The sequence below is a fragment of the Dermacentor silvarum genome, chromosome 8, assembly GCF_013339745.2.
Source record: "Dermacentor silvarum isolate Dsil-2018 chromosome 8, BIME_Dsil_1.4, whole genome shotgun sequence".
Taxonomy (NCBI): domain Eukaryota; kingdom Metazoa; phylum Arthropoda; class Arachnida; order Ixodida; family Ixodidae; genus Dermacentor; species Dermacentor silvarum.
Genome location: NC_051161.1, coordinates 100,550,038 through 100,563,483, shown reverse-complemented (window position 1 = coordinate 100,563,483; position 13,446 = coordinate 100,550,038). Strand labels below are relative to the sequence as shown.

The window sequence follows — 13,446 nt, the reverse complement described above, 5'->3', positions numbered from 1 at the left end:
ACAACGTAGGCAGCTTGCACTGGTGGTGCAAGGCTGGAGTAATCAGCGGAGCTGGTGATCGACCTAGCTTCTTACAGGTTTTACTAGGCTTGGCTAAGTTTTGCTAAGAAATGCTAAGTGCTACTAGGCACGGTATCCCGAATCAGCTCCCCACCGACGTGCAGATGCTCGCTTGGCCGCGCGATGCGCTTCAAGATGAGTGGCTTCTTCTTCGGGTGTACGGATCTTCTTTGGTCGTCACATGTCAATTATGGGTACATATACTTGCCAGCATTGGCCCGCCATTGCCGCTTGCGATTGTTCGAAATTAAATTGCTTCAAAATTAAACCTGTCTGTCACGTAAAACAATGAATGGCTCATACCCTCTTAAGCAATGGCTCATACCCCCGTAAATGCAGCCTCCCGATTACGACGTCAGAAGAGAAGTGAGATTCTACGCTGGAATGATGAGCAGCAACGGAGCCAGCTGTGGAAGGAGACGACGACTACAAATGCGGGAGCAGTGGCACGAGCACGAGCGCAACCCGAGGGGCGCCAACAAGCCAGCTGCGGAAGAAGACGACGACGCTCGAGCCAATGCTGATGATGATAGTTGTCTGCGTTCACCGACCCCGACACAAGTGAGCCAATAAAGCTTCGCTTAAAACTCCCGATACAGCTTTATGTTGCTCAATACGTGCTACATAAGAGCGTTTTTCCGAGCGTGAAAGGAGCCCGCGAATACACGCAAAGTGCCTCGAGAGGCGAGTCGTGCGGCAACTTTCTCACAGCTACGACCGCGCTTGTCGTCTGCCTCCCACCAATACCGGCGTACAATCGCCGTCGCGCTCACCGGTCAGTGTTTCCAGCAAGGCTTGCTGGCTGAGCCAGCTTCCAATGCAACTACATCCTCACTGCTTATAGAAATGTTCTTATAGAAAATGTTCCACGTTGTTCTCCCTGTTACCACTGCAAGATTCGACACTTTGACCAGTAAGCTTTCCATTGCACAAAAAAAAAAAATGGGTAGCATAAAAATTGGTTGCCAGCCCCCTTAAAGCAGCCACAGTGGCTTACGCGCACATAACAAGGCACGTTTGGAACGGTGATCATATACAAGCAGCTGTGAAGAAGAAAAGAAGGAAGAAACATGAAGCTCACGGAATCGGAAGTAAGTGGCCGAGCTGCTTTCTTTCCTTAAAATGATACATCATCGGCTCACGGTCACGTTTCGCTGCTTGAATAATTGATGACCCACTATGTGGAGCGTTCGTTTACATGTAGCCGACGTCGACCAATTCGGAGGCAGCCTGACACGACCCAGCTTACATTAATAAGTATGCTTTTGGGGACCGAGCGAAACAGCACATGGTCCGGTCCTTCGTTGATGACTGCAAATCAGGGACGCTAGTCGACCGCATTTTACGGTTCCCTATACTCTGCTTAGCTCGTCAGTGTGGCTCTACTGGAGGGCCTTATCCAACCCTCCCCCTTCCTTCGATATATATAGTACATGGATATGTGTGAGGTAAACAGATAGAATGTATCACCGGATATAGCACTAAATTGATTAAGCAATCAACAACGAGCTTCCATTATGCCACAGTTCTGACGTTTACACTTTAAAGCGAAATGTGGCACTTGAAGAATATCGCGGTGAAAGGAACCAGGCTGATTAACGTGTAGCGGCTTCCACCGGGGCGACACATAATGGAATCTCTAACAATATTCAAAATTGTGCAAGTCGCCGCCCTGCAAGGCTGTTCTTCAACCAGGAATTGTCGTCCAGAAATTACATTTCCTGCTCTAAGGGCTCCTTTCGAGGAGCAAGCGGGTGCGCGAAAACTGGTTTGTTTGAACAATAGTTTGTTCTGCTAGTCTGTAGCCGATAGCTTTTGGTTTGAAAACAAGCTTTCATTGTCACTATATACTAACAGCTATACAGAGCAACGCGATGACGGTGATTTATCTGCACTGCAGTGCAACGTTTCTAGAACACGGTAGAACGTTCGCGATACTGTACATGATGCTGCCGTGAACATGCGAGCCAAGTAGTATCCCGATGCATGCAGCAAGGAGCCCGGAATCTTGCGCAAGGTCGCCCGCTCTCCTGCGACTCTTTGGACCCGGTCTCTGACTTCACAGATCCGCGAAACAGCCCATAAATGCCAGCCATTGGGCTGTTGTTCATGTTCTAGACTTAAGTGTAGTAAAAGCTCGCGCACGCATGCACCCCCCCCCCCTCCCCCCATTTTTTCTCGCAAGCGGGTGGCACTGAGCCATGCTCCATAAAGGTTGCACAGCCCTTTAGGGCATGGCTGAGCATGGCTTTAGGGAGCACTATAGTCCCCCGAGGTTATCCGCGGCATAGTATGTCCGCCTCACCAAGCAGTTCCTCGGAAAAAAAAAAACGCACGTTCGTTGCACTTATAGCATTTCTGTTAAATATCTTTATAGTATAAGAAACAAAAAAAAACAACTTTGCATATTGGTGTAAACTACAGGGCCGGTATTTTGTAGCGATGCCTTTCCGGTGCTAATGCCTTTTCGCGCTTTGTCACTGGTCGGAGCGTTGGTCCGCCCGCGTTATCAACGGGATCAGCCGGCCGTGAGCGGTGGATGATGAGACTAGTATAGATCAAGTCATAAGGCATCGCTACAAAATACCGGCCCAGAGCTGGTGGCGATATTTTATGACTGTATTCAACCACTTTATATACGGGGTAATCAACCTTAAGCTTTCCGGAATTTTTAACAAGCACCTGTGGCAAATAACATATATTTTTGTCCTCGAGCTGGATTATTGAAAGAGGTGTACAGTGCTCACGGATTGAAACGCGACAATTTAAACCTAACCAATGCGCATGCTTTTGTTTCCACCGCCGTTAGTTTGCGTGACATCGGCGCAATCTCGACTCGTACGCTTAGAACAGAGTCCAAGTCACCTTTCGTGACCAGATTCGAACCAACAAGACATGGTACTCTCGAGTAATTGCACAGAAAAAGAGTTCTACCTAAAATTTGCCTGTCGCGTTTCAATCCGTGAGTACTTTACATTACTAGCACTAGAATTTGAAACAACTATTCCAAGAATCAACCAAAATTGACTAATTAACTCCTTAAATAATTACTTTACGGCACACATTGCAATTTACGAGTGGTAGCCGGTGAGATTACAAGACGTCTCCACTTGAAATGAATCTCGAGGATGATACCAGTTTCGAGATATTATTTACCAAAGTGGGCGATGAAATATATGGATGTTCCAGTTACTTTTGTGCTTCAATGCATAGAAGAGCGCTTTATTAAATAAGTAAGTGGAACAACACTGCGTTTTTACGGCGAGTTTGATGGCGCATGTCTCCAAACTGATGTCATTCTGGAAGTTAATTCCAAGTGGATACGCCCTGCAAGCTCACGGGCTACAATTCGTAAATTGCATTATGTGTCGTAAACTAATTAATAAAGAAGTTCACTAGTGAATTTGTTTAGTACGTGTTTCGATTTCTCGTGCAAGTAATGTCCGCCTCTCTGAATAATCCAGCTCAAGGTCTAGAAGTATATTATCTGCAAATGGTGATGCGTAAAACTAAAAATCCTGATTCTGTAAAACTAAAAAATGACCACCCGCATACAGAACATTCACTGTATGGCGGGCAGAGCTACTGGTACACAGGCAGAAGGAAGCAGAACCAGTACATGCGTTGAAATCTCGAGTAATATTTTATCGGGAGAAACGCTAGCCATATGTACTAATAAAATGGAGGAGTAACACATATGCTTAACCCATTATTGCAATGACCAGCAGGCGTAACTCTCTCCTTTTCCCAGCGCCAGGTAGCAAATCGGACGTGCGTCTGGTCAACTAAATAAAGTGGAAACATCGGCTAATTGGTTATACATATTTGGGTGGGCACAGCGCATGGACGCGTACAATGTTAAGGCACATTGAAAGCGTCGTTTTAATTGTGCCTTAACGTCCTTAGCGCTGTGCCCACCCGACACTGGCTAACTTGCCTGCCTTTATTTTCTCTCGTACCCTCCCTCTACGTTCTCCTTAGCTTTTGCCATGAGGGCGTCGGAAGCTTCATGATCGAACTAAAACACTTTTGTTTCCGCGAGAACATTCACGGAACACGTTGAACAAGAAGTCGCGGTGTTGAGGTTGATGCAGCAGAAGGTGGCTGCAGGGGGCGAGGGGGGGAGGTGACACGAAGAAACTTGCGGGTCAGCCGCCTCCATCCCCTCTCTTTAGCGTCGTCCCAGGTTGGCAGTTTAAACCCGTAACTATTACTTCACTGCACGAAGTCGGTGTGGCGCAGTGAAGTCCGGCCTTTCAATTAGAGCTGCGTGAGCGCTGCCACAATCCACGCTGTATACCGCTACGAGCGTAACATGCGAGCCCCTGCTCGATAGTAGTACTAGCGAGGCAACAGCACCCTTTCTTTCACGCTTCCTTTCAACAGTTCACAATCCACGTGTTCTGATGCCCGAATGTAAACACCAGAAATGTTTGTACACGTATCAGACTCCTGTCTTGGCTGTTGCAGACCGAGGAGCCGGTACTGTCTCCGGACTCTCCGCACCCGCCGTGCAGCCTTCGCTTGTCTGTCTGCCGAGATGGAGGGCAGCAAGGGTTCCGCGACCTGGACGTGGAGCGGGGCTTCGCTGATCCGAGGGACGCGCCGACGATGGCGCCGAGGCGGTGGCGTCAGCAAGACTGTCGCCGATTGCCGTTGGCAGAGGACGTCTCGCTCGACTGCAAGAAGCTCAATGAAAGACGCAACGACATCATGACTGCGCAGGTGTGGCGTCGCCCAACGCAAAAGCCTCCTAGGGCCGTATGCAATAAATTGTGTACAATGGAGTGCTTACGCCATACACCATGGTGTCTCTCCATCCATACCAGGGACCGCGACCCTTAGGGTAGATTCAGCAGAGAGGGAAACAATCATGGTCGGACGGCGACAAAACACATCGCAGTCTGTGATCAGCTTGGAGCACGTTTGGAGCATTGCATCGCGAACTCCCAATTGCCGAATCTTGTGCCGACACCAAGATCGTCTAAATTCAAGATCTCAAGTGATCGCGGTTCTTTGTCTCTATTTACATCTAAACATCTTAAACTTCTTTAGCCTTAAAGAGTTTAACTTCCGAAATAGAACTACATAGTGATTTATGAGGGATGCCGTACTGGCATGGGGCTCCGGATAAATTTGTACTTTTTGTTTTTCACCGTGCAGGAGCGTCTTTGCTTTCCGCGATCGTATACGAATGCGGTTGCCGTGGCCGGGGAAACGAACCCGTGACCTCGTACTTAGCAACACAGCGCTATATATCCACAGGCACATCCGCAGTGCGTTCTTAAACGTTTGCCTGTAACTACAAGCTGTGATCTGCTAGGCTTTCGAAGCACTGCATTTTATTGGGTTGGCATTAGATGCCGCTCCCGTGCATATTTGCGGCTGCGCGAACCATACGGCGGCAAACGCACGTCGTCTATACCGCAGCAATGCAGGGAAAGCTACCGCTCGCTTTATCTGTTCATAGACGAGAAAATGCCGAGTACGAAGGATGGAAACACGAGAAAAGAACTGCATGGAACGAGCGTAGTTCTCACATTTCTGTCTTTCGCGCTGTTCATTCAATATGCCCAACTACTGCATGCGTGCAACTCGGCCAGCTTTCTGATCTGCAGGAACGGGAACCGATTACGTGTTTGATAAAGAGGAGGGAGTGCTTATTGTCCATTTCTTTTAACCACTAATTGTGCACTCGTCGCAACTCTCGTTGCCGTTTCATTCGCAGTCGGCGAGCGTATGCCTGTGCGTCGCCGTGTTCTGGCTGGGCGCCGTCATGGTGCCCGTGTACACCTTCTGGTACTTGTCCTACGTTCGAGATGCCAGCGTCGTGCCCCTGCTGCCAGAGACGGTCGACCGCGACATCGTCGACCTGTCCCTCTTCACCAGGGTCAGGAACTGCCAGCGATCCGCCGCTGCTTGGCTCGACGGGAACGCTCGGATCTTTCGTCGCAGTCGGCGACCGCTGCACCGACTGACAACGTGGACAAGACTCGTAGATATCCAACGGCGTCCTCACCGTGGCTACGCCGTCTCCCGCCGATTCAACACGAGGGCTCGAACGTACGATAGACCGCGAGCGAACGTCGCACCGAAGCGTCGGCGTCGCCCGCCGATTCACTGCGCCTGGAGCGTCTCCTTGGGACAGCTTCATGACAAAACCGGTGACTGCCGCCTCTGCGACGAAGCTGCCTTCACTGGCCGTCAACGTTTCGTCGAGGCGAAGTTCTCTTGGCCCAATGGCCGCAGATGTCATGACGACAAGCCCGATACGGTGGCGACTCCCAGTGAACGACGTGCGCGACTTGACAACTGAGAGACCCAATGCAAAGAGGGCGACTACGCAGCCTTCCGGGACTACCGGTAACGCGCTGCTGGCATCGCAGCGTGACACTCACGGCACTCGGCTGCCAGAGAGTCCTGCCGCTAAAACCGTGGTCAGCCTGGACTCTTGGACAAGTGGGTCTTTTCCCGAAACCACCGGGACAAGCTCTTGGACAAAGATGGCCTTCCACGAATCCACTGGAAGCGCACCAGCTGCCGAGTCTCGCGGGTTAGATCACGCGCACACGGTCGGTTCCACCACAACCGGAGGAATGGTGACTCGCGCGGTCATCTACGAGTCGCCCCACGCTCACAAAACGGGGCTTCAAGATAGTACCAGCGCGGCGAGCTTTAACGACCTCACCTTCACTGAAGGTCCTAGTGAAAACGAGAGCATGAGCAGTGCGCGTCTGGCTATCGTCGAACGAGACGGCACGGTGTCGGACGGCATTTCGTCTACGGAAGTGCCCTACGTTGTGTTCGGCGGACGCCGGAGGAAAGGCGCGAAGCCCGGAGGAATGACCGATGAGCATTCGCATGGGGAGTTTGAGTATGATGAGGACGGCGACAACGACGAGACGTTACCGGCGCGATTGAAAGGCCACAGAACTGTCATCGTTCGTGACTCGCATCGCTTTACAGAACAGGCAGCTACCGGAAGGAAAATCTGGAAACTAAGATTCACTGCCACTATGAGACGCAATACAGTTTGATAAAGTTTTTTTTTTGTCTAGCTGTATAGCCTCATTGGAGTGTGATTATACAAAGCGCAGACGGTGGTCGCACATCGCAGCGGTTGCATGTTTGCTCTCTCTTCTTTATGTTAAAATTGAGAGACCTGTTGGCTATACCATAAAGTCGAATATACAGTCAACCGATTCAATGAAATCGAAATAATGAACATCCACAACACATGCAAGTACTGCCTATCGGCTGAAGTTATGTGAAACATCCGAAATAAACTTAAGTAGAGTGTCCTGTTGGGCTGATATGAAAAGTATACATGATGAAATATGTACATATGAAAAATGCACCAAGGAACAGCACAACAGAGAAACAGAGTGCTTCATTGTATCTATATGTTCTACAAATGATTATAGAATCGCCTTTCTTCGCCGAAATTGTGCTATATATAGCCCAAGGCACGCGCGTCTAGCTTGGTTTGGTGCCTAGATGTATGGCTTTTACCCCACTTTTGCATTGAATCCGCCCATGACTTCAATGCGAAAAGAAGGGGAAAAAGCAGGCAGGTGATCAACTACGATTTTGCAACTGCGACATCGGTTCTAGAAACACTAAAGGAGAGATGTTGATAGAATTCGCGGAAAGGAATATGCTCCCAATAATGAATACCTTCTTCAGGAATCGCAGCAACAGGAAGTGGTCCTGGAAGTGCCCTAATCGAGAAACAAGAAACGAAATAGATTTCATACTCTCCGCCGATCCCAACATAGTGCAGGATGTAGAAATATTAGGCAGGGTAAGGTGCAGTGACCATAGGTTAGTGAGGTCTAGGATTTCTCCCAATTTGAAGAGAGATAGAATAAAATTAATCAAGAAGAAACATGCCAACCAAGACGCAGTAAGGGTAGAAGCAGACTAATTCAAGCTGGTGCTCGCAAACAAAAATGCAACTTTAGAACAAGATAACGACAACATAGAGGTAATGAATGTGTCGGGAACCGTGGGTTCACAGCGGAGCGCCAGAACAAGGAGACCAGCTCAGCAGGCTTTAGAACGGACTGGCGCGTGCCGTGCTTGCGCCGCTAGCACGTGCCGCCAAACTTTATTCTCCTCGCCATTCACAGCCGGCCCCAAAGCGCCGACCTCAGCGTCCCCGCATAGTAGCGTCGTTGGACGCTACAAATAAAACCGTAATTAGGCTGACCTGAGAAGCAGCAATTGAAATGGGAGGTAAGGCACCAAGGCAACCAGTAGGTAAGCTCTCCCAAGTAGCAAAGGACCTAATAAAGAAACGACAAAGCATGAACGTTTCAAACTCAAGAGATCAGATAGAATTCGCTGAACTGTGGAAACTGATCAACAAGAAGAAAGTAAGGGATATCCGAAATTATAACGTGGGAAAGATTGAGGAAGCCGTAAAATATGGACGCAGCATTAATTCAGTAAGAAGAAAGCTTGGCATAGGACAAGGCAAGATGTATGCACTGAAAGATAAGCAGGGTAATATCATCAGCAGTTTCGCTGACATAGTAAAAACAGCGGAAGAAATCTATACTGACCTGTACAGTGCCCAAAACAGCCAAGATACTTTCATTCGAAATAGTGACGAACCGGATACAGAGGCTCCTTCTATAACTGGCGATGAAGTTAGAAGGGCCTTGAAAGACATGACCAGGGGAAAAGCTGCTGGAGAAGATGGAATAACAGTAGATTTAATCAAAGATGGAGAAGATATCATGCTTAGAAAGCTTGCGGCCCTTCATACGCAAGCCTACGACTTCAAGTGTACCAGAGAGCTGGAAGAACGCCAACGTTATACTGATCCATAAGAAGGGAGACGTTAAAGAATTGATGAATTATAGACCGATTAGCTTGCTTTCAGTATAGTATAAAATATTCACCAGGATAATTTCCAATAGAATCAGGGCAACACTTCACTCAACCAAGAGAACAGGCTGGGATATTCTATGATGCATCATATCCAGGTCATCAATCAGGTAATCGAGAAATCTGCGGAGTGCAATCAACCTCTCTATATGGCTTTCATAGATTTTGAAAAGGCATTTGATTCAGTATAAACATACCAACAGTCATAGACGCATTGCGTAATCACCGATTACAGGACACATACGTGATAATCTTGGCAAATATCTACAAAGATACCACAGCTACCTTGGTTCTCCACAAGAAAAGTACAAAGTTACCTATCAAGAAAGGGGTCAGGCAAGGAGATGCAATCTCTCCAATGCTATTCACTGCATGCTTAGAAGAAATGCTCAAGCTGTTAGACTGGGAATGATTAGGAGTGAGGGTCAACAGCGAATATGTCAGGAACCTTCGGTTTGCAGATGACATTGTCCTATTCGGCAACAAAGATAATATTCAATAGCCTGGCAAGGGAAGAAGATTCAGGATCGCCAGTCAGCCTCTAGAGTCTTTAAAGGGGTACGTTTATCTAGGTCATTTACTCACAGGGGACCCTGATCATGAGAAGGAAATTTACAGAATAATAAAATTGGGTTGGAGTGCATACGGTAGGCATTGCCAAATCCTGACTGGGAGATTACCATGGTCGTTGAAAAGAAAAGTGTACAATCATTGCATTCTACCGGTGCTAACATATGGAGCAGAAACGTGGAGGTTAACAAAGAAGCTCGAGAACAAGTTAAGGACCGCGCAAAGAGCGATGGAACGAAATATGTTATGCCTAACGTTAAGAGACAGGAAGATAGCGGTGTGGATAAGAGAACAAACGGAGATAACCGATATTCTAGTTGACATTAAGAAAGAAAATGGAGCTGGGGAGGCCATATAATGCGTAGGATGGATAACCGGTGGACCATTAGAGTTTATAGAATGGATGTCAAGAGTAGGGAAGTGCAGTGGCGGACGGCAGAAAACTAGGTGGGGTGATACACTTAGGAAATTTGCAGGCGCAAGTTGGAATGAGCTAGCGCAAGATAAGGGTAATTGGAGATCGCAGGGAGAACCCTTCGTCCTGCAGTGGACATAAATACAGGCTGATGGTGTATGGCGCGACCCACTACGAGGAATCGGCGATAAATCGAGCGGCAGTGGGTATCTAGCAATTAGTGTAGCATAATCCAAACGGATACCCTGCTAAATTCTATCTTTTTTGTACTTTTAGATTAATTATTACTCATTCGATATGAATTTCCTGATTTACTTTAACATGTAATTCCACGCTGTTCAATACTAATTTCATAGATATGCGGAAATTGATCCTCCATTTTAGTTTGGAATAATCCACCCATTTCTTGGCCAATCCCCCACTGAGGGTAGGAGCCACATGCGTGATAGGGTACAACAACAACTAGTCTAGCATAGGAAAGAACAGTGAGCTCCAAGAGGGAAGAGGAACTGAAAAAATGGAAGAAAAACAAGACAGGACTAAAAAAAGAGGATGAAATTAGACACGGAATTTTGATGGGAACTTGAAATAAAACAATAAAGGTATCTAATAAATGAAACCATCTTTTTGTATCGCAAATAAAGAAAAATCCAACAGCAAAGCAAATACAACTGTTTATAAATTGTAAATTGGTGAGTTGAGTAGTGCAACCTATATTAAGACTACAGTGTACTAGAATAGTACACTGTAATTAAGACGGTGCTATGAGAAGCATCTTTTACTGGATAGAAAATGGACGTCGTGATAAAGAGTATAGGATCAATGGCTTTCAGGCTTGTTGCAAATATTATGATAAAGGGTACTGAGTCACGCCACGCATATGAAAACGCGATGGATGAATGCCGCACTGCAATTGTGTAAATATATAAGTTCGCATTGACGCGTGGGATACCACTGATAATTTCAGGATTTTAATAGAGAATTTATGCAACTGGTAGCGCTTGTTGTCCGGAAACTGACGAGAAAGACGAGCGGAAGATTCACGCCTCGCGCGCCAAGCCCCCGTGCCTTTCCCCTAGTGCGCGTGCAGATGTTCGAACCGTGCCTTCTGGGAAGCCAGGTTCGCTCTAGGCCTCTGCGACAAAAAGACAGGTGAGTGCCTTTTTTTTTATTGGCGTCTGGTGTACGGGATTGTAGCATATCGCAAGCTCTTCCTTCACCCCTGACAGAAGCGTGAAATAGAATCCCTTGAAGTAAACGCAATTAACTTTTATGAAACATGGTTTTACGGCGCAACTTTAGACGGGTGTTGTATGCTGCTTGTTTCGTTTTCGAATTGTTCCTGACCACTCGCGCCCGCCGCGCCTAATGTAATCACCGCGAACGCTGATACCTTCCCCCTCTCCGAATAAACTCGGTCGTCATTTGGCCCCCAACAGGAGACGTCGTCTCGTTTCTCTGCGGCGCTCAGCGCCCCGGCCATTAGGCCTCACTGTTATGTCGTCGACGGCGGAGGCGCCGCCGTAGAACACATAACAATTGGCGACGAGGTGAAAAGGCCTTCTACTGCTGCGGGCAATACATCCGAACCATGCCACTACTATTGCTTCGGATTATACTTCTGCAATGGACGCCAGGGGCTTTGGTGCTACTGAGACGCATCCCTGTTCTACTTGTACTGTATACTGATGCCGCGACGCATCCAAGTTGCTGCCCATGCTGTCTGTGATGAACCCCCTGCTATATACTGCTGCGACGACTGACATTACGGACCTCAGGATACTACTTCAGAAACGCACCCCTACTTCCTGCGACCACTTCTTCGGTCTCAGAACGGCTCAGACGCTACCCTGGCGCTAACCCTACTTCGAACGCTGCTGCTACGACGCGTCCACTACGTCCACGGACCCCAGGTATGCCTCTGATGCAACGCTACTGCTGATACCCGGGCAACGCCTTTGACCCGGGAGTGTCCTTCCTACTACTGGTTCGGACCACGGACGCTGAGCGCTACAGCGCATTTCATTGATGTGGACTGGAACTTAGACGCTGCCACGACATAGACTGCTCGGATACTGCATTCTTGCCGCGTTCCAGTGTACCCTACTCAGATGCCGACCATGCTTTGTGAATTCCGCCGCCGCTTTTTTTCCAGACGCCGGGTCCACCTCCCATATATACGTGGGCGCATTGGCGCCGCGTTTTCCAAATCTACGGGGAACTGTCCGGATACACTACTCCTGATTTCAAGAAGATTCTTCTTACCGCCCCAGGGGTTGAGAGCCTGCTCACATATTTCGACCTCCAAGAGGCCCAGATACAGGCCGGGAATTCCAGACATTCTTAGAACGATGAGTCCACGGACGAATACAAGGAGACGCTAAAGATGATGGAGCGACACCTCGGAACGCCAGACACCAACGCTCGAGAGACACCTACAGTTCTTAGCGTTTCATGTACTACACGAGCCCTTACGAGTGCCGAGCGTCCCAAGGAGACGCCTCCGGGTGTCCGTTCGACTACGATTATTCCTCCAACACCATCTCTTCCGACGCCGTCCCTTCAGAGCCTTTTACCCCTACGAGGCCTACTCCAATCCCATCCTCGTCGCCAATTGTTATGTCGTCGACGGCAGCCGGCCTGCGGCGCGATCCCCCTTGTTCTCGCCGCCGCCCGGGCCGCCGTCGACGACATAGCACTCGCCACGTAGGTCGGCACGTCCGGCCGCCTCGTCATGCGGGGCACCGATACAACATCTTGGCGACGAGGTAAACGATTTTCGTTACCACTTGCTCTGCCTTCCTGTCGCTGCTCTACATCTGCTTACTTCTGCTGCCAGCATGGACGCAACGCATCCTGCGTCTACTTGTCCTTTGTGCACTGCTTCAACCATGCCGTTCGCTTCTCCGCCGCCGCCTTTTCTGCCTATTCCGGATACTCCTGTGGTACCTTGCCTCAGGTGGAAACGTTCATTCCACACTTTTCGGCAGGCGGCCGGAGGCGAGACGCTACCGGAGGAGAGGAAGAAGCTGTATTGCTGTCGAATTTGGGTTCTAAGGGTCAGCGTCTCTGTTACGACTTGACGTCGCAAGGGGACCCCACTACGCTGCAGTTCCAAGCTATCAACCGCTTGGACAAGCACTACGAAGACAGCGCCGTCCATCGCATTGCAGAGACCGACGACAGCAGCCAGGAGAGTCTTTTCAAGAATTTGTGACTTGGCTTCACCGCTTGGCTCCAGCCTGTGCGTTCGGCTCTTGGCACGACGAGTTGCTCCGCGACCGAATTCTCCAAGGAGTCGCGTTAACAACAATCCGTGAGACTTCTCTACGAGGGACCATCGTTGACGCTCAAGAAAGCGGAACAAATTAGGCGAAGCGTTGAACAAGTTCACAAGGCAAGTTTTCACCGGGTCTACAGTACAGCGAGTTCCTTCTCCGCGACAAGATGACGTCACTAACCATCGCCTTCCTCGCCCAGGTGCTCAAGATGGCGGTCCTCGTCAA

General features: G+C 48.8%; 1 protein-coding gene and 1 long non-coding RNA gene across 2 annotated transcripts in view; both read left to right on the top strand.

Moving 5' to 3' along the window:
- The window catches only part of LOC119461596 (uncharacterized), a 61,984-nt gene extending 57,064 nt beyond the window's left edge, over positions 1-4,920 (top strand). The window contains exon 4 of the mRNA XM_049655129.1: positions 4,531-4,920. Coding sequence (XP_049511086.1) covers positions 4,531-4,905 — 375 coding nt within the window. The 3' untranslated portion in view covers positions 4,906-4,920. The remainder of the gene's footprint in view (positions 1-4,530) is intronic.
- A 6,115-nt stretch (positions 4,921-11,035) lies between these two features.
- Positions 11,036-13,446, top strand: part of LOC125939749 (uncharacterized) — a 28,702-nt gene continuing 26,291 nt past the window's right edge. Inside the window, exon 1 of the long non-coding RNA XR_007463118.1 lies at positions 11,036-11,092. This is a non-coding gene — a long non-coding RNA (uncharacterized LOC125939749). The remainder of the gene's footprint in view (positions 11,093-13,446) is intronic.